General features: G+C 57.2%; 3 protein-coding genes and 1 long non-coding RNA gene across 5 annotated transcripts; all 4 read left to right on the top strand.

Annotated features, from left to right (window-relative positions):
* Positions 1–1936: 1936 nt before the first annotated feature.
* Positions 1937–7214, top strand: HOXB9 (homeobox B9). Its single transcript, XM_019415878.2, has 2 exons — positions 1937–2555; positions 5292–7214. The coding sequence occupies exons 1-2, from the start codon at positions 2039–2041 to the stop codon at positions 5525–5527; spliced, it is 753 nt and encodes a 250-aa protein (XP_019271423.1). The 5' UTR covers positions 1937–2038; the 3' UTR covers positions 5528–7214.
* Positions 7215–10891: 3677 nt separating this feature from the next.
* Positions 10892–16366, top strand: HOXB8 (homeobox B8). Of its 2 annotated transcripts, XM_019415882.2 has the most exons (4): positions 10892–11091; positions 13319–13545; positions 13826–14297; positions 15190–16366. In XM_019415882.2, exons 3-4 carry the CDS (start codon positions 13874–13876, stop codon positions 15495–15497), a joined length of 732 nt encoding a protein of 243 aa, XP_019271427.1. In that variant the 5' UTR covers positions 10892–11091; positions 13319–13545; positions 13826–13873; the 3' UTR covers positions 15498–16366. The 2 variants fall into 2 exon arrangements, with proteins under 2 accessions (XP_019271427.1, XP_019271428.1); XM_019415883.2 differs by lacking the exons at positions 10892–11091; positions 13319–13545 and having other exon boundaries at positions 13562–14297; positions 15193–16366.
* Positions 16367–16568: 202 nt separating this feature from the next.
* On the top strand, positions 16569–17326 carry LOC128774280 (uncharacterized). Its single transcript, XR_008418833.1, has 2 exons — positions 16569–16661; positions 17095–17326. It is a non-coding gene; the product is annotated as an uncharacterized LOC128774280 (long non-coding RNA).
* Positions 17327–17676: 350 nt separating this feature from the next.
* HOXB7 (homeobox B7) lies at positions 17677–21120 on the top strand. The gene is made up of 2 exons (XM_019415885.2): positions 17677–18200; positions 20282–21120. Exons 1-2 carry the CDS (start codon positions 17801–17803, stop codon positions 20533–20535), a joined length of 654 nt encoding a protein of 217 aa, XP_019271430.1. The 5' UTR covers positions 17677–17800; the 3' UTR covers positions 20536–21120.
* The last annotated feature ends 1620 nt before the right edge of the window (positions 21121–22740 follow it).

The following is a 22740-nucleotide window of genomic DNA, read 5'->3' as shown; positions in this document are numbered from 1 at the left end:
TTTTGTTTCCCCACTTGGGTCCCATGGAAAAAGCAGATCTTCACGCTGTTTGGTTCCGGATCTGCTGGGCTGTCGCCCTCGGAGAGCTGGGGTGGGGAAGGAGGGGGCCGGCTGGGCGCTGGCATTGATCTTTAAAAAATCATTTTGAAATCGCCATAATGTGAAGAAATATGGCGCTTCGCCCTCGTATTTCACACGTAATGACACGAGATGGCTTCATTTGGAAAGAAAAGCGGGCGGGAGCGTGTCTGTGTGTGTGCGGAGGTGATCTGCAGCTTTCTGCAGGCAGAGGGGTACATGGCCAAAAAGATAAAACCTCAAATCAGAATGGCCCCGCTTTCGGTAAAAGGACAGGGCTGGGGACAGCCGATCGTTTAAGGGCCCAGGGCCCGGCAATGCTGAGAAAACCCACCCCAGCCTGCTCCCAGCCCCAACCGCAGGAGAGCCCGGTCTGTCCAGGGGTTGCATCTCCCTGTGCCTCTACACCACAAGAAGCCACTGTACCCAGGGCAGAAGCTGGAGGAGCTGCGGCCGGGAGATGAGCCAGGAAGCCAGCCGGTGGCCCCAGGGGAGAATCAACGCAGGGCCGCGTAGCAGAGACCAATAAAACCGACTCTCTGAAAGCTCCAGCCAGAGAGTTCACAGGAGGGGAGGCGGCGGGTGGCCGGGAGACTGACCTGCAGGCCCTCGGTCTACACTGGTGCCCAATACCGGTATTTGGAAATCTATCAGGAAGGCGATGCCGGGTGAGAAGAGCCATCCGGAAGAGTCGAAAACTGGGCCCCTTCTTCACTGGCTGTAAGGGGAGATAACTGCGGGACCCCTTCCCACACCTCTGCTCTGCTGACACCTTAGGGAATTTCCCTTAACCCTTTCTCACATTCGGCTCCCGCAACGGGGCAATTTTAAGGGCCCCCGGCAGTTATCAGGGGGAGGAAAAGAGTAATGGCTATGCCCCCACCCCCCCACCCCCTACCTCCCTCTGATCGGGGCCAGAGAGAGGCCCTAGGAATTTAAAGGACCTTTGGCTAGTTGTATTAAACTCTTTCTGAGGCTCAACTTTTCAGGGCCTGGTGAATACCTCTAACCTCATGTAGGTTCTGATTTTAGGATAGCTAAATTTTAGGACCAGGTCATTGGACACTCACCCCGCTCTCCTCTGTCAGCTACCGAGGGGTCAGGAGAAGCTCCCAGGCCTGTAAACCTCCCAACATAGTCACAGAGAGCCCTCCAAAGCAGATAATGCCCTATAAAACCCCCCAACTTCTCTCCCATCCCCTTTACTTCATCTCCAGTGGATTGCTGCCGCACTGTTGTTTAATAAACATCTTGTGTCAAGGGGACAGAGGAGAGGAAACGAGGCCTGCGGGGTGGAGTGGCGTTGGGGGGTCCTGTCCCCACCCCCTCTTTAATTATGCTGTGGGCCTCTCGGTCTGCTCCCCGGGCTGGGGTTCTCTCCCTCCCTCTGCCCAGCTCTCCCTCTCTTCCTCCCGGACCCGCCTGGGGAGAGGGCTCCACAGCCTGAATCCCTCCCGAGGCAGCCCGCTGCTTTCCCTCCGCCTCTCCTCCGCCCCCGCCGCCCCATGTCGAGAACAACCCCCCTTCCTGCAAAAGGAGGGGAGGGGGGGGGGAGGGAGGGCGGCCGGCAGCTCGGGCTGAGGTTACGTGGCCGCCGGAGCCCTGACGTGATAGCACATTGCATCAGCATAAAACAATCCATCCTCGATATGGAATGCGGTGCGGACGGATGACAGCGAGAGCGCAGCCCCCTCGCCCGATTGATTTATGTTGGAGCTGACGCTTTATCAGGCAGTCGGAAAAACTTTGACCAATCATTTTGCAAGGAGCGCTGAGCCGGGCTGCTCCACTGTACTTTGTTGGCTGAGAAGTTGAGCAGGGGGTGGGGGTGGGAGGGTGGGGGGCTGGGGGGGTCGCGTCCGAAAGCCCTCACACCGGTCTGGGTGCCACCTCTCCCTGCTTGGGCGCCGCCGCGCGAGCGCTTCCCTTCCCCCTGCGAGCGCCCGGATAATGTCTGAGAATGTCCATTTCTGGGACGCTTAGCAGCTATTATGTCGACTCGATCATAAGTCACGAGAGTGAGGACGCTCCTCCAGCCAAGTTTCCTTCCGGCCAGTACGCGAGCCCCCGGCAGCCGGGCCACGCGGAGCACCTGGAGTTCCCCTCGTGCAGCTTCCAGCCCAAAGCGCCGGTGTTCGGCGCCTCCTGGGCGCCGCTGAGCCCGCACGCGTCCGGAAGCCTGCCGTCCGTCTACCACCCCTACCTGCAGCCCCAGGGCGTCCCGCCGGCCGAGAGCAGGTACCTCCGCACCTGGCTGGAGCCGGCGCCGCGCGGCGAAGCTGCTCCGGGGCAGGGCCAGGCGGCGGTGAAGGCGGAGCCGCTGCTGGGCGCGCCTGGGGAGCTGCTCAAACAGGGCACGCCCGAGTACAGTTTGGAAACTTCGGCGGGCAGGGAGGCCGTCCTGTCTAATCAAAGACCCGGCTACGGGGACAATAAAATTTGCGAAGGAAGCGAGGACAAAGAGAGGCCGGATCAAAGTAAGTTATAAAAAGTGAGGAAATACCAGGCCGAAGGCCAGGCGAGGTGGGGGGAGGGGAGGGGAGAGGCAATAAACTGCGGACAATGTGGAGGGGAGACCGCGGCGGTGGCCGGAGAGAGCGAGCGGGGGAGGAGGGAAGAGGGAGGAAGGAAGGAAGGAAGCAGGCAAAGCTAGCCGGGTGCCCCCCGGAGGGGAGACTGAGGCCGCTGGCGGAGCGCCGCCCCCACCGCTGCCACGTCCTGGAGGGGACTGGGGCGCAGGCACCACCTCGCCGCCCTCTCGGCCTCCCTTCCCCCACTCCCCCGGGGCTCGGGCTCAAAGCCCGGGAGGAGGCTGTCGGCGGCCGGCCGGGAAAGGGGCCGGCGGGGCCGGGGCCCGGGCGGCAGCCGGCGAGGCCGAGAGCCCGCGCCGGCGAGGGCGGGAGCGCACGGGGCTGCCCGGGGCCGCGCGGCTGGCAGAGCTCCCCGCGCCACGCGCAGACCGTAAAAGCCGGCCAAGGGGAAGTGGGAGGGGGCTCATTAGGATTTTATTTGCGATGCAACAGCTTGGCGGAGGATTGTTCCTAGCAGGTCTCGCGCAGTAGCCGCTCAGGGTCCGCAGCCGGCACCGGGAGGGGCGGGGAAGCCCTGGACCCGGTGACTGAGCCCCCTCCCCGGATGCGCCGGCCCCTCCCCGGGAGCCTTCCCTCCGGCCGCCCCCTCCCCTCCTTGGCATCCTCGCCCGGCTTGCAGCTTCCTTTTCTGCAGCCCCCGCTGCGCTCCGCGGGGCTCCCTATAGCCCCAGCCGGAGCCGTCCGCCTCTCGGGGAGTCCGGGGATCGCTTCTGAACTTCGGGGGCCGACCGCCAGAGTGGAGAAGGAGAGATCCCGAAGGGACCCTGGGGAGAGGAAGGGTGGGGGGAAGAGAGGCTTGCGGCAAGGCGGAAAACTTTACCCTCCGATGGTAGTTACTCCTCATCTTTCCCACTGCTCCAGAAGCACCCCCGCCAGGAGCCCAGGTCTGGCTAATTTCCAGGAGGTGCTGCTGGCTGGATGTGGGGTAGGGGGAGTCTCATCGTTTTCGTTTTTTAAGGTTGAGAAGAAGCAAATTGGTTGGGGGTTCTTAGCTCCGAACAATAAGCCCCAGGCTGACCGGAACAAGTCCTCACCCCTCACTCTTTTGGGGGAGCGAGGGTCAGATTTTTTTGGTCTCTGCTTGCCCTGCCAGATTTCCTGTCAACGTGGTGGCCCGCGGGCCCTTTGGGGCGCCCTTGTCTGCTGGAGGGTAGAGAGCTGCCCCCACTCCCCTGAGGTCCCTGCCAGGTCCTACCACCTCCAGCCTGCCAGGGTTAATGACAAGAACTAGCATTTGGGTAACACGGGCTCTTCCCCAAACCTCCCGACTCACACCCAAACAGACCCCCCACACCAAGCCCCCCAAACTCTGCCTGGAAAGCCCACTGCAAGGCGGCGGTTGGGCTGGGATCAATTATTAACAGTTTTTTTTTCCTCTTTCATATTTAATGTGGCTGTAGGTCCCATCCCAGGCAATCACATTAAAGACATAGCACTGCAAATTGGTAAGACACGGTACTTAGTGTAGGATGAGCCAGATTATTTTTTTTTTAAATATATTCAGTGCTTTTCGTTTAGGGAGGAGAATCTAGCAAAGGGTGACTGTTATTTTTAATTGGCTCTGCTTTGTTTGGCAACTTTTCTGAGTTCCAGGGTAGGGAGAGAGACAGTGAAAGGAAGACAAGCCCGTGTATATTTTTGTTTCCTCTCTCCCCCCCACCCCCCGCCTCCCCTTCTTCCATTCAATTACCCCTTTCTCTGCTCTTCCTCACTACACGGAGCCAGTTGGAGTTAGGTGTGCTGTGAAGGGCCTTCTGTCACCCCCACATCATCCACGGCCCCCCACCCTGGGACTGGAGCAGTCTCGCTTCCCAATCTCCCTGAACTTGCTTTAACCAAACTGCGAGCTGAGCAGGAGCGGAAAAGGAGAGACTATTGCAACCATAAGTTATCTGCGAGCCCCTGGCGCTCCCTTGTCCACAGGCTGGAGTTGATAAATGGTTGCAATTGGGTTGCATGTGAATTGGAGTATGCTAGATGTTTGCGTCTCTAAGTGCAGACCCATGTTTGCGGGGTGTGTGTGTGGCGGGGGTGGGGGGGGGGGGGCGACAAGGTATCTACAGACACACAGGCCTGCTGCCATGTGGCCAAGAGATGCAAACTTGTGATGAAGGCAGGGTGTCCCTGACTGGACTTGGAGGGGCCAGGAGGTCTCTCTGGCGTGGCTGAACAGAAGCCGGCTCCCCCTGGGCCCAACCCTCCCCTTACCTCCCGGACCCAGGGCCAGGACCCTCCAGGTCAGCTACCTCTGGTTAGTCCGGTGGTGCCGGTGGGGAGGGGGGAGGGGCTTTAGCCATGCTGGGCTTTGACCTGAGTCCCAACCAGTGGCGACCCAAGTGGAGAAAGAGACTGAGCGAGAACCTGAGACAGGCAGAGCTTTGGAAGCGCTGACAAGCCTGTTTGGCCCCACTCTGTCCCAGTAACTGTCACCTGGCGGGCGATGTCGACAGCAACTCCTGGCCCATCTCTGGGACCCCTTCTGGGAACTGGAAGGCCCAGCGCCCCCCTCCGCAACGCAAGATGGGGGAGTGGAGACCAGGGGGACATCCTCTTGGAAGGAGAGCACGGGGGGCCTTTCAGCCCCCCTTCCTTTCTTTGATTCTATCGCTGCTTCTCTTTCAGCCAACCCCTCCGCCAACTGGCTGCACGCTCGCTCTTCCCGGAAAAAGCGCTGTCCCTACACCAAATACCAGACGCTGGAGCTAGAGAAGGAGTTTCTGTTCAATATGTACCTCACCAGGGACCGTAGGCACGAAGTGGCCAGACTCCTCAATCTGAGTGAGAGACAAGTCAAAATCTGGTTTCAGAACCGGCGGATGAAAATGAAGAAAATGAATAAGGAACAGGGCAAAGAGTGAAGATCCCCCGCCCCCGCCCGGCCCTCCCTGCCCCTTCCCCATCTCACGCTTATTTATAAGTGATGGCTGCAGGGCCAGCGCTGTCTGGGATGTATTCAAGTGAATGGGGAAGGGGGTCTTTCTCTTCAAAGTCCTTCTCTGCATCTCAAGCATCTTTCCTTTGCCCTTACCTGTCCTTCTCTTCTCCCTGAGCCTCAGAAGGAAGTTTTGTTGATTTAGAAGGTAGACATGTAGTTGGTTTCTAACAAAGTGATGGGCCGCAAGGAAAGAGAGCCCCTAGTCGAGCCCCTAGCAATCCCCTTAATTTTTCTGGGAAGCCCCAGCCCCTCACTTCCAGCCTACCTGTCTCCACGCAGCACCCCCCCCCCCCCGCGCCCTGTCCCTATCCTGAGTCACCCAGGGACACTCCAGCTGCATACAGCCCAACAGAAGCCCACACACTTAAAGCCTGGAGCCCACAGTGATAATGGGGAAAGCTCACAGCCAACACTCAAATGAAGTGACACCCCAAATGCAGACCATCGCACCCCAAATCTGGCAGAACAGCCCTCAGACCACCAGCAAGCCCAGATTCTACCCCTGACACAAATCCACATCCAGAAGATGTCTAGAGACGCACTCCTGAATGAGGCGTTGTAGCCCAAAGGGCTCAGCATCACGTCACCGTCTCTATGGAATCCCCAACTATACCCCATTTGGACCCAAGGGCAAATGGGGGTAAACTCAGCCCCCAAGCTGCAAAGCTAGAAGGGGCGAGGAAAGACAGCAGTGGTCTTATGGAGGCATCTTAGGATTTATGAAGGTGTTTCACACGCACACGTTTTGTTGCAGGAAATGTTTAATTCCGCATGTTGTTTTCCTCTCCTTCCAACAAAAGGAGGTCAAATCGTGGGTCGTAAGCCTTGACAATGTCGTCTGTCTGTTCATCTGTGCCCCGCTTGACACAGACTAGCTTCTCTTGCTCTGCACAGGCCCTGCCTTCTTGCACATCCTCCCCAGCTCTGAAATCAACTCTGTTCGGCCAAATCCACCTTGCACCAGCGAATCAAGCCGCCCCTTGTAGAAAAGCCCCTCCACCCTCCATCCCCTGCTAGCTCAACCCTACTATAGGCAGGAAAGCCAGGTCAGGAGAGTCCTATGGAGAATTTATTGTGAATCGATTCCCCGAGAGCGCCCTTCCGGGGATAACTTGTGGACAGGGGGGAGCAGAGGCTCCGGCGGGCGCGCGGAGCCTGGCGCATGCCTCCCCATCCTGCCCACGTCTCGACCCATGCAGAGGAGCCTCGAGGCTCGCGGCTGCCCGCCCCAGTGCAGAACGAGACCTGCCCCAGCGCCGGGCTTTGCCTCCCGCGACTCGGGCCTGGACGGTGGCCTGCGCGACTGCCTGCCGGGCGCGCGCTTCTGGGGAACGCGGTCCCGCGTGCAAAGGAAAGAGGCGAAATCGCACCTAAGCGGCAGGCCGGAAGCTAACTCTGTGCTTCCCTGCTTCCCCTCCCCCCCCTGCTCCCCGGAACTGTCCAGTCCCCCTTCAATTCCATGAACTGTTCTTGCTCCTGCTTCTCCCGACCCTGCAAGGGGACACTCCAGTAGAACTTCTTTGCTTTGTCGGTGGCTGTCGTGAAATTGTGCTGTGTTTCGTGATTTCTTTGGGGGTGATTGTCTCGCCTGTTTTCAGTTGTCGCTTATATGGGAGGGGGGCGTGGGTGGGAGTGGGAGGGTGAGGGGCCTAGAGCTCTGATTGTTTGTTTTGGAAGAAAAAAAAAAAACAAGAAAAAGAACAAAAAATATATATCACTCTAGAAAATAAATCTCTTCTTGTGTCTTATTCTGTGTTGGCTCTCCTCACCTGGCCAGAGGTAGAGGTCCTTGTTCCAAGAGGGTAGCTTGGAAAACAGACTCCTTAGCCCAAGAGGTGCCTCCTTTAGACCTTGCAGGGCAGGGCTTCCTGGTGGGGCTGAGAACTGGTCTGGACCCCAGGTCCCAAGACCTCTGCTTAAAGGGAGCAAGAGCCTTCCCACAGGAGAGCCGGGAGACCAGAGGGGGACGGAAGGAAACGATTAGTGATTTGGAGAGGGGTCTGGGTCTGCAGGGAGCAATGAGATCTCCTCCCCCCCCAAGTTGCACAGGAGGCCTCCCCACCAACTACAGAGCCCCGCCACTCCTGGAAATAGTTCCTCTCTCAGCTGGCTGAGAGCATCGCCTTGCTTTGGCCACTTCAAAATACCATGCGAGTGAGGAAGGCACCAGCTTCCTGCAGCCATTCCCTGCAGTGGGGCGACTGGGTGTAGACGGAGGCCTTAGGAAGGCCAGACTGTCCTCTCTTGCGCTCAGAAGGAGTGAGCCCCTTAGGGTTCTGGCCCCCACCAGGAGTGTGAGGCTCCAATTCGAGCCACAGGGCTGCAGCCTTGGTATCACGCGGGTGGAGTTTGGTAGAGGTGGCCGGATGCAACAGAAATGTCTCAGGAGAAAACCAAACCTCCCTCCCCAGTCGGACCCCAGAACTAAATTCGGTCTCCAGAGGCACCTCTCCGTCCCTAACAGACTGCGGGGTCCCCGCCAGGACCTCTTCTGAAGGCCGCCGTCCCGCGCAGCCCTGCCTCTCTCCAGCCAGGCGTTGGGATTCGGCTTCTGCCCGCCGGGCGGTGGGGAAGCGGCCGCTCGCCCCCAGAGGCTCCCGCCGGGCCCACCCCAGCGGCGCGGCAGCCCGCGGAGACCCTGCGGGTTGGGGGTGGCGGTGGGGACAAAGCGTGGCCCGAGGGAGAGGCGCCTGGAAGTGAAGAGGCCAGGCCAACCCCTCTCCAGCGAACGAAAGCACGAACTAGTCGGACAGAGAGCAAAAGGCAGGGGAAAAGCGAAGCTCCCGGGTCTGGCAGGGCCCCGGACCCGCATCCTCCAAGGAGGGTTCCATTCGGGTTATGAAATGAATCTGGCTTTAGAGCTTGTGTAGACTAGGCTCCCTCCGCATCCTGGGCTCCCCGGCGCCGCGAGCGGGCGAGCATCGCCGGGAGGGAAGGCGAAGGCGCGGCCGGAGCGGGACGCGGAGCTGCGGGGTTGGGGGGCGAGGCCTCCCGGGGAAGCCGCCGCCGGCGTCAGGGTCCCGAGCCCGGGGGTGGCTTCTTTAAAGACAAACAAAGGCGAAGATGCGGAGGCCGGGAAGCCGGAGATGGGGAAATCTGTTGTCATAAAAGAGAGCGAGAGATTCGGAGCGGGAGACCGCGAGAGTGCGAGACAGAGAGCGGCCGGGAGAGGAATTCAATGCCGTGTGCGCAGCAATAAAAGAATATGACCGCTATAAAAGTTTATAGCGTATAAATTTCTGAAGGTTAAGAAACTAAACAGCAGCAAAGCAAACAGTGAGGGGAAACTTTCCGGAGCGCAGGGAGCCGCAGCTGGGCCTGGGCTCCGGGGGCTGGCGGCCGAATGGGTGGGCCTGGCTCCGGAGCCCCCACCCTCACCCTCCCGGAGGCTTGGGGTTTAGGGGGGAGGCCCGGGGGAGGGGGGCAAAGAGGGGGAGAAGAGGGACAGGGGAGGGAAGAACACTTTGTTGTCACAATTCAGACTCTTGTCTTTGTTCCCTATACCCCCTCCAGGATCGGGCGTCATAAATGAGAAGCCCCCTGCGCACACGCGCGCGCGCGCGCGCGCACACACACATACACACACACACACACACACAAAGTCCGGCGGGGCCAGACGTCTGGGCGCGGGCAGCCTCTTGATCCTTTTACAGCCCCATCCCACCCTCCCGGGCCTCCTCTCCCCCCCACAAAAAGCCCAATTGTTTCTTCCTCAGAATTTGAAACAATCGTGTTGGGTTTGAAAAGTACTCGGCTCCCCCTTTTACGGGCCATAAACGACGCACCGATTGGCGGTCTCCGCTAGAAATTAGGGGCTTGAGGTGGAGGGAGGGGGTCGGGGGTAAGTATGAGAAGAAAAAAGCTTATGGTTTCATTTTTTTTCCTCCCTACCCCTTTCCTTGTTTTTTTTTTTTTAGCTTATCTGCACAATTTCATGAGCCGTTTCCTGATTTCCGATGCCTTGTCTCTCGCCTGCTCTCGTTTCCCTCCCCCTTTTCTGCTAATAATGAAAGTTTCTCCCGCAGGTCGCCTCGGCGGCTGCAGGCTGCTGCATCTCGGGAGAAACTGGCCGAGCCGGTGGCGGCGGCGCCTTTTCTCAGGACGGCCGCTAGATGGCACCCTTGCTCCACGCGAAAATCCCCGGTGCGGCGGCGGCTGCGGACTCTGGCGGCGGCACCGCGCACCTTGGTCGGCCCTCAATCTATGAACTGAGCGCTACCAAAAGTCATGAATAATTTGCGCGTAATAAAAATATAGGGTTCATTATGGCCGTTTCCCCCATTTTATAGATTTCAGATATAGTGTGTTTCTCCCCCCCCCTCCCCCGCCCTTCCCCTCAAATGGTCAATTTTCTGAATTTCCCCCAGGAGGAGGTCTCAGCGCTTCTCACCCAGTTTCTGTGGTCGGTAGGGGAACCAATGCCTGAAAACGGGCAGTAGCAGTAGTAACGATAATAATAATAATAATAATAATAATAATAATAATAATAGGGAAATGGGCAAAATAAAAGGGGAGAACTGGTTGGGAAAAATGAGATTTTCCGGGAGGGGAGCTAGAGGAATGTCTAGCCGGATGCGGGTGAGCAGGTCAGGTGAAAGGGGCGAGCGGGTAGAAGAGGGTCGGATGAAGAGGAAGCTGCCCCCAGACGGGATCAGCAGGAGAGGGAACCGGGTGAGCCAGCCCAGGGTTTGGGGGTTGCCATGTGGGGGAGAAATGGATCCTTGGCGTTGGTGGGGATTCGTCGGTGCCCAAAGCCGGCGGGGCGGCTCAGCACGGACGGACGGAGGCTTCAGAGCCTTTGTGCGCGTCCGGGGCTGGGCGCGCGCCGGGGGATCCAGGCGCGGGGCAGGGGCTCCCCAGAACGGCGAGGCGCGGGAGGTCTCGTGTATTTTCTCGGCTGCTCTGCGCGCCCCAAGTTGGGCAGCCCAAAAAGTGTGCGTTTTCCGGCTGGATGTGGGGGCGGGCACGGCGGCGTGAAGCAGGAGCTCGGTTCTCCGCGGTCGGTCCGTGGCTTCCAGGTGAGAGCTCCGGATCCGTGCGGCCCTGTTCCTGGCAAACCTCGGGGACAAGGGTCCTTCCGAAATTTAGCAGCTGGAGGCTTGGACTGGGGGTAATTTTCCTTCTGAGATCCACGAGCTGTCTGTCCATAACCCTTCTGATTCCAAATCTCCCATTTCCTCCTGGTTCAGCCTGATGCGTGTCCCCCAATCCGGACAAACCTGCCTGAGAAATAGACACCCCCCCCCCCTCCTTAAAATTAGCCTGGCCGCGGTCTCTCTTCTCTTCCCCCAAGACCGGGTGCAGAGAGACCAGCGGAGTTTCTCAACTTGAGTTTCTCTAATAAATCTGCACTCCGTTGGGTGTTTATAAATTATCTCCTCGCTCTTTCTTGTTTTTTCTTATAATAGAAACATTTTCCTTCCATCAGGAATTTCTGGCACCGTGTAGGGATGATTTAGAACAAGTCATTGAATTTCTACCTCACCGGTGAGTCCTCAAATCATGACCATAAAATCCCCCGCACTTGATAAAAATGTTCTCTTCGGCAACAACTTAACTCTGCCTTCTGCTGCCTCACCACCCCCTCAGCCTTGCACTGAAAATCCAAGACCCTGGTTCTCTCCCCTCCTTTTCTCCTTTCTCTCTCTCCCTTTCAGCCCCTCTCCCATTCTCCTGATTCACTTTTAAAGGACCAAGGGGCCCTACTGGTAGTTTCCCCTTGGCAAAAGCTGATGGTTTCATTTTTGCAAAGGTTAGGGTAAATGGGATCCCCCAAAAGCACCCTTCCCAAAGCAAAGCACTCTGGTGAATAAACAATGGCTCGACTGTGTTTGTAAAGCCTCTAACCTTTGTTGTTAGAATTTTTCTTTCTGTCTGTCTCTCCCTCCCTTCTTCCTTTCCTTTCCTTGGCCAGTGAGCTGATTCAGGAGGCCGTTGGTTGGGACCCTGGGACTGGGGCCTTCTAAAACCAGGCCACCATCCCCAGCAGGCCAGTAGGCTGGGAAAGGCTAAGGCAGGAGAGAGTGGCACCCACTCAGCTCGGCCCTGTATGCTGTGCCTCTGGAGCCCCAGGTCCTCAGGTCTGTGGAGAGAGTTGGGTTTAACTACTACAGGCTCCCCCAGGGGAAAGGAGAGAAAATGGGGAGCTCTGTGGCCTTGCTGCATCCAAATCCCCTCTATCCCAAGGTCGGTTTAGGCAGTGACCATGGCTCAAAGGATGCTGAAAGCCGCAAGGTGCTCCTGCCCCACACGTACAGTCTTAAAGCCCCTACCTAGAGCAGAGGAGAGGACAGCACAGGAACGGGACATCAAGACCAAGCACGTGGGCCTTGGTGGGCGCCCAGCAGCGGCCGCCGAGGCCCTTCCCTCCCTTTGATGTGCTGATGGGCGTGGTGATGCCCGCTCACCCTAGGGTGCTGCAGAAGGTGCCTGGGAAGGCTAGGAGCCAACTGAGCTTCGTTAGTTAAGGTCCCAAGGCCTGGGTGCAGGAGTGGGACAGCCCAACCTGGTGTCATCCTGCTAGTAACACCAGGCCCCTCTCCCATCACACAAAGATGGTCCCCCAGGGCACTGACTCGAGTCATTGCCCTCCTCCCCATCCCAGCACTGCTCTCCAGGTCAAGAGGGTTGTGCAGAACTGCAGGACTGGCCTTTGCAGGGCGAACTTTGCTTTCTGCTTCACCAGTGCCCATTAACCAGAAAGTTTCTTTCCCCCCTCCTGGTCCCTTCTCATGTCTTCCGGGACCCCTGCTCTAAAGAAAATCCTTGCTTGTTTGTTTAATGAGGGAAAGTTGGTGAGTGGCCTGGATGGGGCAGAGAGGAGGTGGTGTGGAGGGGGGGGGGGCTCCAGAAAGGGGATGGGGGCAGGTGCTGGCCACAGCTGAAGGAGGCGAAAATCTCGGAAAAGTCACCGTTTGCGCCGAAAAAAAAACCCATAATCGTTCTCATTTCGGCTTCGTCACCCCCACCGCGCTGCAGTCGGGCGGTGGGGCGATCGAAGCTGCAGTTTTATAGCTGTAGAGGAAAGAACTCGTAAAATGCTAACAGCTTTTATGCGCTGCGGCATAAACAACAACAGACTCCGGCTTTATTGCGTTTTATAGTTTGTTAAAGAGTTTACAGCCGTTTTTTGGGGGCCGGTTACCCAGCCAATTCCCTCCACACGATAGTTAAACCTTTATCAATAATAAGGAAATTGATCATTAAAGCCTTAAATATGACTACCTCGTTTGTTTGAAAATATGTTTAGGAGAGGAAGCTGTATGATTTGATAACTTGTATTAAAATACCAATTACATTTATAGGACCTTTTAAAACTCGGCGCAATTAAACCGTGTTCTTTTACATTTTTCCGAAGCGACCCTGACATTTAAAAAGACTCCAACTGCCTCGTTAAAATCGCGAAATTAACAGCGTGCCTCCGCCTGGCGCGCTGTGTATGTGTGTGTGCGTGTTTTTTTCCGTGACTCCCCCACATCAGTCTTTGGGGGTGGTCTGCGAAGGTATTTGATTTGTTGTGAGGCGAGAGATATCTCATTAATGTAGGTAGTTAAACAGATTTAATCCGTATTCATTCTCTCTCTCACCCCCTCTCCCTCTCCCCCTCTCTCCCCCTCTCCCCCTCGCTCTCCCTGGGTGTTTTTTTTTTTCCCCTCCTTTTTTTTTTTTTTTTTTTTCCGCGCCCTCCTCACTCCCTGGCGCTCTCTCGCTCTAGCTCTCTCTCGCGCTCGCTCTCTCTCGCTCGCACCCTCGCTCTGCGTTCTGTCCGGGAGGAGTACGGAGAAGCCAATAGGATGCGGGGTCTCTAATGGATGCAAATGATCATGAAAAGACAGTGCAAAATATGAAACAACTCATTTGCAGGGAAGTAAATCACCGAAAACTGTTTATGAACTGGCATCCCTTCTTCGAAATGTAAAGCGAGGACCTCTTTAAGTGGCGGTATATTTTTGTTTGGGGGGTGGGGGGTGGGGGGAGGGCGAGCGAGCCGCGGCTGCCATGCAAGCTTAGACTTTTGGAGGCTTCGCTGTCCTTTTCTATTCCTGGAAATCACAAAAAGTGTGGCGGCTTCGAGATCTTCTTCGCCTTTTCTTTCTTTTCTTTTTTCCCCCTCCTCCCTTTCCCTCTCCTTTCCTGGCGAGGGTGACTAGGAGCCGGCGAATCCGCGTTTTTTTTCTCTCTCTCTCCCTCCCTTTCCCCCTCCCCACCCCCTCCCCAACAGCCCCCAACTACAGCCGCCGCCGCCGCCGCCGCCTCAAAATTCAATAAAATGAGCTCTTATTTCGTCAACTCACTGTTCTCCAAATACAAAACCGGGGAGTCCCTGCGCCCCAATTATTATGACTGCGGCTTCGCCCAGGACCTGGGCGGCCGACCCACCGTGGTGTACGGTCCCAGCAGCGGGGGCAGCTTCCAGCACCCGTCGCAAATCCAGGAGTTCTACCACGGGCCGTCGTCGCTGTCCACCGCTCCCTACCAGCAGAACCCGTGCGCCGTGGCGTGCCACGGGGACCCGGGCAACTTCTACGGCTACGACCCGCTGCAGCGACAGAGCCTGTTCGGTGCGCAGGATCCAGACCTGGTGCAGTACGCCGACTGCAAGCTCGCCGCCGCCAGCGGCCTGGGCGAGGAGGCCGAGGGTTCAGAGCAGAGCCCGTCGCCCACACAGCTCTTCCCCTGGATGCGCCCGCAAGGTGAGCTCGCGGCGGGGACGGCCGGGGCGGAAGGGAGACCGGAGGGCCCGACGCCGGGCAGGGGGCCGGGAAGGCCGGGAGCATTTCCTGAAGCTCCTGGAAGACGTGCCTGCTGCGTTCCGATCGCCTCCCGTTTCTTTCCTCCTCCCTTCCTCCCTTCCTTCTTTCCTTCCTTCTTTCCTTCCTCCTTTCCTTCCTCCCTCCTTTGCTCCCTCCCTCTCTCCCTCCCTCCCTTCCTTCCTTCCTCCCTCCCTTGCTTCCTTCCTTTCTTTTTTGTTTCCCTTGAAAGGGGGTCGCTAAGCGACATTTCCTGAATCCATAAACCCCTCACCCTGCCTTACTTTTCTTCTTCTCATCCTTTTTTTCCCCTTTTAGTGTTTTATGGGGGTAGTGGAGAGAGGGTGGTGGGAGTGGGGGCGCTCAACTTTTGCACTTCTCAATTGCTTTATAGTTTAATTACCCTGAAGAAACTTTTCTTCTGGGGCAGAGGCTCTGGGGGCTTTTCAAGGTGGGTCCATTCGTCCCCATCCTGGCTTTTTAAATTCTTATATCCTCCTCCCCACCCCCCCCCTCACATCCTTCCTTCTAAAGTTTATGGCACTTTTAATAGATTTGAACCACCCCTACCCAACTCTGGTGCTCGTTACCAGGGGAGGGGGCTCCCCCTTTCTGGCTCCCTTAGATTCAGTGGTGTCTGACCCCCCTCACACACCCCCCCCTCGCTCCTCTGACCGCGGCCTCCCAGCGCCCCCGCCCCTGCGCGGGGTAGAAGGTCCCTTGCCCTTATTATACTGGTCTCCTAGGCTGGTTCACGAATCTTCCAACCTTCTCCATCTCTGCCCCCTCCCCCATCCTCCCCTCCCCCCTGTCTCGCCTTTTCCCCCATTCCCAGCAGCCGCCGGACGCAGGCGAGGCCGACAGACCTACAGCCGCTACCAGACCCTGGAGCTGGAGAAGGAGTTCCTATTTAATCCCTATCTGACTCGCAAGCGGCGGATCGAGGTATCGCATGCGCTGGGACTGACAGAGAGACAGGTCAAAATCTGGTTCCAGAACCGGAGGATGAAGTGGAAAAAAGAGAACAACAAAGACAAGTTCCCCAGCAGCAAATGCGAGCAGGAGGAGCTGGAGAAACAGAAGCTGGAGCGGGCCCCGGAGGCGGCGGACGAGGGCGACGCGCAGAAGGGCGACAAGAAGTAGGCTCCAGCTGGGACTGCCAGGGCCGCGGCTGCCCTCCGTCCGCGGGTCCCCCGACCACGCCGCCGTCGCCCGCCCCCGCCCGAGAGAGCTCTGGCCCCGCGAGCGGGGCCGGGAGCCTGGCCTCCCGCCGCAGCGTCCCCCGCCGCGCCAGTCCCCGCTAGTGGTAGTATCTCGTAATAGCTTCTGTGTGTGAGCTACCGTGGATCTCCTTCCCTTCTCTTGGGGGCCGGGGGAGGGAAAAGAAAAGGATTTTAGGCAAGGACTCCCTCGCCCTGCGAGGGTGAGCGGCTGCGGCCTGGCTGAGCCCCCCACGCCCCCGCCCCGTGTAAAAAGCCTCCTTGTGCAATGGTCTTTTTTCCTTTGAACGTGCTTCTTTGTAATGACCGAGGTACCGATTTCTGCTAAGTTCTCCCAACAACATGAAACTGCCTATTCACGCCGTAATTCTTTCTGTCTCCCTCCCCTTCTCTCTTCTCTCTCTCTCTCTCTCTCTCTCTCTCTCTCTCTCTCTCTCTCTCTCGTCCTCATTTCCCCCTCCCAACCCCTCTCTCCCCGCTGCCCTCCCTAGCTCGCTGGCTTTCTCTCTTGCTTCTCTCTTTTCCTCCCAACACCCCCGCCCCCTTTGGTTTGGCAATTTCGTCTTAAGTGTTTCTCAAAAGAGGTTACTTTAGTTAGCATGCGCGCTGTGGGCAATTGTTAAAAGTGTTCTTAGGTTTACTGTGAAGAGAATGTATCCTGTATCCGTGAATTGCTTTATTGGGGGGTGGGAGGGCTAATTATATATTTTGTTGTTCCTCTATACTTTGTTCTGTTGTCTGCGCCTGAAAAGGGCGGAAGAGTTACAATAAAGTTTACAAGCGAGAACCCGAGAGTGGCCCGGCCCGCGCTCCTCATTTGCCCCCGGCGCCTTGCAGAGCTGGGGGGGGAGCCGGTCACCGGGCTCCTGCGCCCTCCAGGCCGGGCAGCCCAGAGGAGGGGGCGGGGGCTGGAGGCAGGTGGTACGAGTCCCTTGGCCCAGGGGCGCAGGGGGTGAGGGAGGCGGCTGCGCCTGATTGGAGGAGAGAGGAACGGGGGAGGGGAGCCCAGAGAAACCCCCTCCCTTCGTGTTCTGAGGCTGTCTGCCCGAGACCCAGGCGCCCAGGCCAAGCTGGAGAGATGCGCCCGGTTGGTGGCTCTATCCCTCGCCACCTCCCCTTTTGTTTCTGTGGGCCCTCTCCTGTCTCCTGTGTGTGCATGGGGGGGGGGGGGGGGGTGGCTGGTAAAAGTGGAGCGCAGGGCCGTTGAACAAGCTTATATATTTATTCCCCCCCACACACACTGGGTTTGGGGGGGGAGGAGGAGGAGAGGGGAGATGCTCTTCCCCACCTCTCCCTCTCCAAGAGTTGGCCACCTTCGCCCAGCTCCGAGGTCGTGGCTCGCCGCCTTCCTTCCTTCGCTGCCTCTGCTTCTCCGGCAGCCACGCTCGACTGAGGCATCCGCCTCCCGGAACCAGGAGAGCAGCATACCCAGGCCGCCCTCCTCCCTTCCTTTCTCTTCCCACCCACCCCACCCCCTTCCTTTTTTATTTTCAAACCTTTTTTTTTTTTTTTTTTTTAAGCCAACAGAAACCGCAGTATCCAACGCCTGTGGGCTGGATTCCGAGCCTGTAGGAGCACCCACGAAGCCTCACTCCATCCCTGCCCGTATGTCCGGGGGCACCCAGAGAGAGCCAGGAAGCCAGGCTCACCTCCGCTCCTCACCTCGGGAGAACAGGACCAAGTTTCCCCAAAGGCCCAGCCAGGCTGAATTGGCCCAGATTAATAAAGACCTGCCCTGCCCCCACCCACCCACCCACCCACCCAGTTGCGGGCAGTCCCTGCATTTGTTTCTCGCTGGGTAACCGGCTGGGGAGGTGGGTGTATGGGGGGGGGGGGTGACAACACGGATCGCTCGGAGGTTATTTATTTTCCCTTCTACTCAATCCCTTCCTCCCCAAATCTCGCCTGCAAGCTGCCTCCAGCCCAAGGGGGTCGGCAGCGGCCCTTGAGCCCCCAGCCCCAATCCACAGAGCTTGGCTTTCCCATTCATTATTGATCATATTTTATAAATCCAACGCCACACAATTTTTTCCACATTACCGGGAGCCGTGGGGAGGCCGCCCGGCCATTGGCGGAGGGCACGTCACGTGGGCGGGGTCACGTGGTCCGGAGAGGAAAAAGGGGGTCCTTTTTGGTGTAAATCTGGACTCTAATTCTGTAATATATCAAGGAATCTCGTAAAACCGACACTAAAACGTCCCTGCCTACAAATCATCCGGCCAAATTATGAGTTCATTGTATTATGCGAATGCTTTATTTTCTAAATATCCAGCCGCAAGTTCGGTTTTCGCTACCGGAGCCTTCCCTGAACAAACTTCTTGCGCGTTTGCTTCCAACCCCCAGCGCCCGGGCTATGGAGCGGGTTCGGGCGCTTCCTTCGCCGCCTCGATGCAGGGCTTGTACCCCGGCGGGGGGGGCATGGCGGGCCAGAGTGCAGCCGGCGTCTACGCGGCCGGCTACGGGCTCGAGCCGAGTTCCTTCAACATGCACTGCGCGCCCTTTGAGCAGAACCTCTCCGGGGTGTGTCCCGGCGACTCCGCCAAGGCGGCGGGCGCCAAGGAGCAGAGGGACTCGGACTTGGCGGCCGAGAGTAACTTCCGGATCTACCCCTGGATGCGAAGCTCAGGTAACGCCGCGCACCGAGCCATCCCGAGCCGCAGTGGCCTGGGCACATTCCCCGGAAGGCGCCCCCTTCCTGGCCGAGTGCCCCTTTCCGCGTCCAGAATGCTCCGGTAGGAGGTCGGCCGTGGGGGACGCGGCAGCCCCTCGGCCGCAGCCCGGCGCGCCGCCCCCACCCCCATTTTTTGATCGGTGCTCTCAGGCTCGTTCTGCTCCCTTGGCGGATCTCTCTCCGCCGACGCCGTGGCGCTCCGAGCCCCCGCCCGCCCCCCACCTTTCCTCCCGGCCTTTTAGCTTTAAATATTTATCAGCCGCGCCGGCACGGGCTGGAGACGAGGCCGTTTGTCTTGTGGAGGAAGGCTGGGGTTTGCAGAGAATAGCCATTAGGGTCTCCCCCCTCCCTTCTCCCTTCCCCCGCCGGGGATCTCAGCTCTGGGTGTGTCCCCCAGCCCCAGCTTGGAGGTCTGGGGGAGGGGGCCGCAGCGCTCAGCAATTCTCCCCTCCCCCTTCCTTCCCAGCCAACCCCGCTCCCCCATTATTCCCTTCTGGACAATTAGAGGTGGGCTCTAGAGGCTTGGCGGGAGGAGGGGGTATGAGAAGAGATGAAGATCCAGCCAGGGACACAGAGCCAGAGAGGCAGGTGGAGACAGGGGGGCTGAGATCAAGAGAGACGAGGCTCCTGACCCCCCAGTGAACTTGGGAAGGGGGAAGCAGAGCTAGAGAAAGGGTGAGCAGCCTCATAGGAGTACAGCTGGCTTCCTCAGGTGCCCCCTCCTAGGGTTCCTAAGTGCCTCTGGAGAAGTGGCCAGCAAGTTTGCAGGTATCATTCCAGAAGGGTGAATGTCCTCTTAGGAGAGGGTCTCTATGGAGCCAAATCAGAAGTTAGAGAGTGCAGGCCACTGAAGAGGCTACTGCAGGAGCCCCAAGAGAGTAGAGTCTCCTGACTAGCCCGAACCAGACATCTTTCTTAATGCTTTCCTGGTCTCAGGGCCCAACCCCAAGGTTCAGAAGGCCCAAGACTTGTGGTCAGAGGCTCCTAATCCAGCCAGAAGCAGCCCAGCTCCTACACCATCAGTATTGGCGGTCACTGTCCCCATTACCTGCTCCATAATTCAACTGCCTTTCCAGTTGATTTATCAAAGCCCAAATTTTTCTGCTCGTAAACATTTCACGTTGGCTTTTATCTGACTTGAAATTAGGGCCCCTAGTCCCTCCTCCCACGTCTACTTCCCAGGAGGGCTGGCATCGGCACCGCCCCCAGTGCAGCCTCCCCCAAGGCTCCTCAGGGTTTTGGCCTAACCTGGAAAGCTCTCCCTCTGGCCTTCAGCCCCCACCACCCTGATACTCCACGTTCCGCCCCAAACCAGGCTGCTGTCTGCCCTGTGCCTTCCTTCCTGGAGGCCCAAATATTGATTTGGAGAACTGGGTCGTCTGGGCAGGTGGGCAGGCAGGACAGCCTGGCCCTGTCTGAACCTCAGCCACTCACTGGAAAATGGTCATCAGAGGGCAACTGCTCTCAGGCCAACTCTGAGCTCCAAGGAAATCTGCAAATTCTCACCTCCGCCTCATACCACAACAGGCTGTGTGTGTGTGTGTGTGTGTGTGTGTGTGTGTGTGTGTATGAGAGAGAGAGAGAGAGAGAGAGAGAGAGAGAGAGAGAGAGGGGGAGACTAGGTCTATAAGGCTCCTTTGTTTCCTTTTCTTTTTGGGAAAAGCACTCAGGTCAGGCCTAGAGCCCCACTCCAGGGTCACTTCTATGGTTTCCATTGCCCCATTGCCCTAAAGACATCAGAGTCACTATCCAAAAAGGAAAGCTTGGGGCCCTTGGTCCCAGGGGTGATGGGAGGATTAACCTTCCTTCATCCCACAAGAGCCAGCAGGCTAAATCTATCATCCAGAAGCCTGAGGCTGGAGGACTTTCTGGGTGGAAAGTGGGGATGTTTGCCTCAGGAGGCCTGTAGAAAAGCCTGCACACACTGGGGGTATGGAAAATAAGAATCTGGCTTAGTGGAGAAATGGGCTCTCCCAACCACTTCTCGTGGCTTCTCCTACATGCACTGACTATTCTCCTTTAAATATTATGTGCAGGGACTGACCGAAAGCGAGGGCGCCAGACCTACACCCGCTACCAGACCCTGGAACTGGAGAAGGAGTTTCACTACAATCGCTACCTGACCCGCCGGAGGCGCATCGAGATCGCGCACGCGCTCTGCCTCACCGAAAGACAGATCAAGATCTGGTTCCAGAACCGGCGCATGAAATGGAAAAAGGAGAACAAGACGGCGGGTCCTGGGGCCACAGGCCAGGACAAGGCCGAGGTGGAGGAGGACGAGGAAGAGTGAGAGCCGGAGAAAGGGCAGAGGAAGAGAGCTGAGACAGGGAGAGAGGTGAAGCCCAGCTCTGAGAACTGATCCAGGAAACTAAAATTAAATCGGGAGGGGGAAAACTATTTAAATAGTGGAAAGCAGTTGAAAAGTTTTTAAGGAGAGAAGGTGAAATTTTGGTTTCTTAACACTGAAAAAAAAATACTACCTATAGAAACGTCCGTCGGGTTTGTTTTGTACGATATGAGGACATCATCTACCTGTTCTGTAGCTTTCTGGGATTTGCCGCCCCTTTTCTATGTCGCTATTGTAAGGTCTTTGTAAAATCTTGCTGTTTTGTAAACCCCTTTCTTTGACGCTGTCTTTGTGGTCTGTGGGTCTGGACTTACAGTGTGTGGTTTCCGTCCTCCTGAGCCCCCCTGACTTCCCAGTAGCGGCACTGAAGGGGCCTTAGGGAGCCCCATGGACCCACCGACTAGCTCAAGTGTCCCCTCTGTGCACCTGGCCTGCCCGATGCTCCTTGTTCCCATGAGCCCCCGTGATCCTCTTTACATTGTATGTGTACCTGAAGGATGGAGAAATAAAACACAATTTAAAAATGAACAGATGCCTTATTTTCTGTGTTTCCCTAGAACCAGGGGTGGGGGACAGAGAGGGTCAGGGTTATGCATCCCAGAGCCTCTTGGCTTCAACTTCTGCTGCTAGTCGTTTCTTTCTGTGCTTGGGGTCGGCTCTCTTTCCTCCTCCTTGCTCTGGGGGCTACTAGCCAGCGAACCCTGAGATCACACACACGTCCTCTTTACACACTCTGACATACACAAATGCACGGATGACACACATTCACAGGCTCACATCACACATACAGAAATATATACATCGCCACACACAGTCGCCAATAAACACCCCTACTCGTACGTTCATAAATAAACATACAGGCATCCACACACCCCAACTCGACCCGGGGAACGCACGCATTCACGTTCACACACACTCACGAGTAAACACACATTCACACTCACTCACAGAAACATTTATGCATGCCAACGTACATTCACACGCTGGCTTATAAACACAGATTCACATTCGCCCCCCAAGGAAGCACATCCACGAGCCCGCACGCCCAGTCGCGCACGTTCGCAAAACAAAACGCCCACAGTTACGCGAACTCTTCCTCGTCCAGGCCTTCAGACCAGGCTGGGGCCCAAACGCAGAGCTGAAATCCAAAGTGTTAGGCCCCATAGGAAGGAAGAGTGGAAGGAAAGGGAAGGTGACCCCCCCCCAGATCCCCTCCCGCTTCCTGGGCGGCGTTGAGCAGAAGCCGGGCCGGCGACCAGAGACGCACGGCCGGCCCAAGGCGGCCTCCAAAGCCGGGGCGCTCCGGGCTTCCCGCTCACTAGGCACACATTTTCCGCAAGACCTGTTCGGTTCTTTTATTTCCACCTCTTTTGCTTTCATGCATTTTAATTTCTCTCATTCTAAATTAACACAGCGATCCGAACAATACTTTAAAATGGTGGAGAATGAGCCCTGAGAACGAGAACCTGAGCGGGGCAAGTTTACCCGGCTAGTGTGGCCGCAGCCGGGCCGCTCCGAGCCGGTCGCGCCTCCCGCCGCAGCTCCGCCGGCTTCCTCCGCGCCTTGCTACCCGCGGTCCGCGCGGCCGGCAACCTGGAATCTTCTCCGGAGTAGAGAGAAAGAGAAAAAAGAGAAAAAAACATGTGTGGGGGGATGTTATTTCGTTTCCTGCATCTGGGCGCTGGTAGCTCAATTCAACATACAGGAGTATTTCAGGGGACCTGGGAAACACGGGGTGGATTTTGTTGGTTGTTGGTGGTGTTTGTTTGTTTGTTTGTTTGTTTTCCTCCAAAACACCCCTTGATTGAGGAACGTAAACCTGGAAGACGGCGCCTAGGCATCTAGACCTGTGGAGCTGAGGTTTAGAATTTATTCGATTATAAGCCTTGGATCCTTTAAATGTAAAGAACAGGTATGGGGGCAGAGGGGGGGGGGAAGCAGTTTGGAAAGGAAGTGCATTTTAGGAGGACCTGTTTAATTTGAATTTGTAAGTAAAAGTCCCCTGAACCTGCAGTTTCCCCCATTAATGACCGCAGAACCCCCTGAGAGCACACAGAGCTGTCATTGGGAACCTGGGTGTGCGGGCATTTGGGCGCGAGAGGCAGGGATCCGGCTTCAGCCTCTTCTAATTTCTGGGGTGCAGAGGCG

Source organism: Panthera pardus, unplaced genomic scaffold, assembly GCF_024362965.1.
Source record: "Panthera pardus isolate Hobbes unplaced genomic scaffold, ASM2436296v1 HiC_scaffold_3, whole genome shotgun sequence".
Lineage (NCBI taxonomy): Eukaryota > Metazoa > Chordata > Mammalia > Carnivora > Felidae > Panthera > Panthera pardus.
Note: the sequence above shows the minus strand (reverse complement) of the source record. Positions and strands in the feature narration are given on the sequence as shown.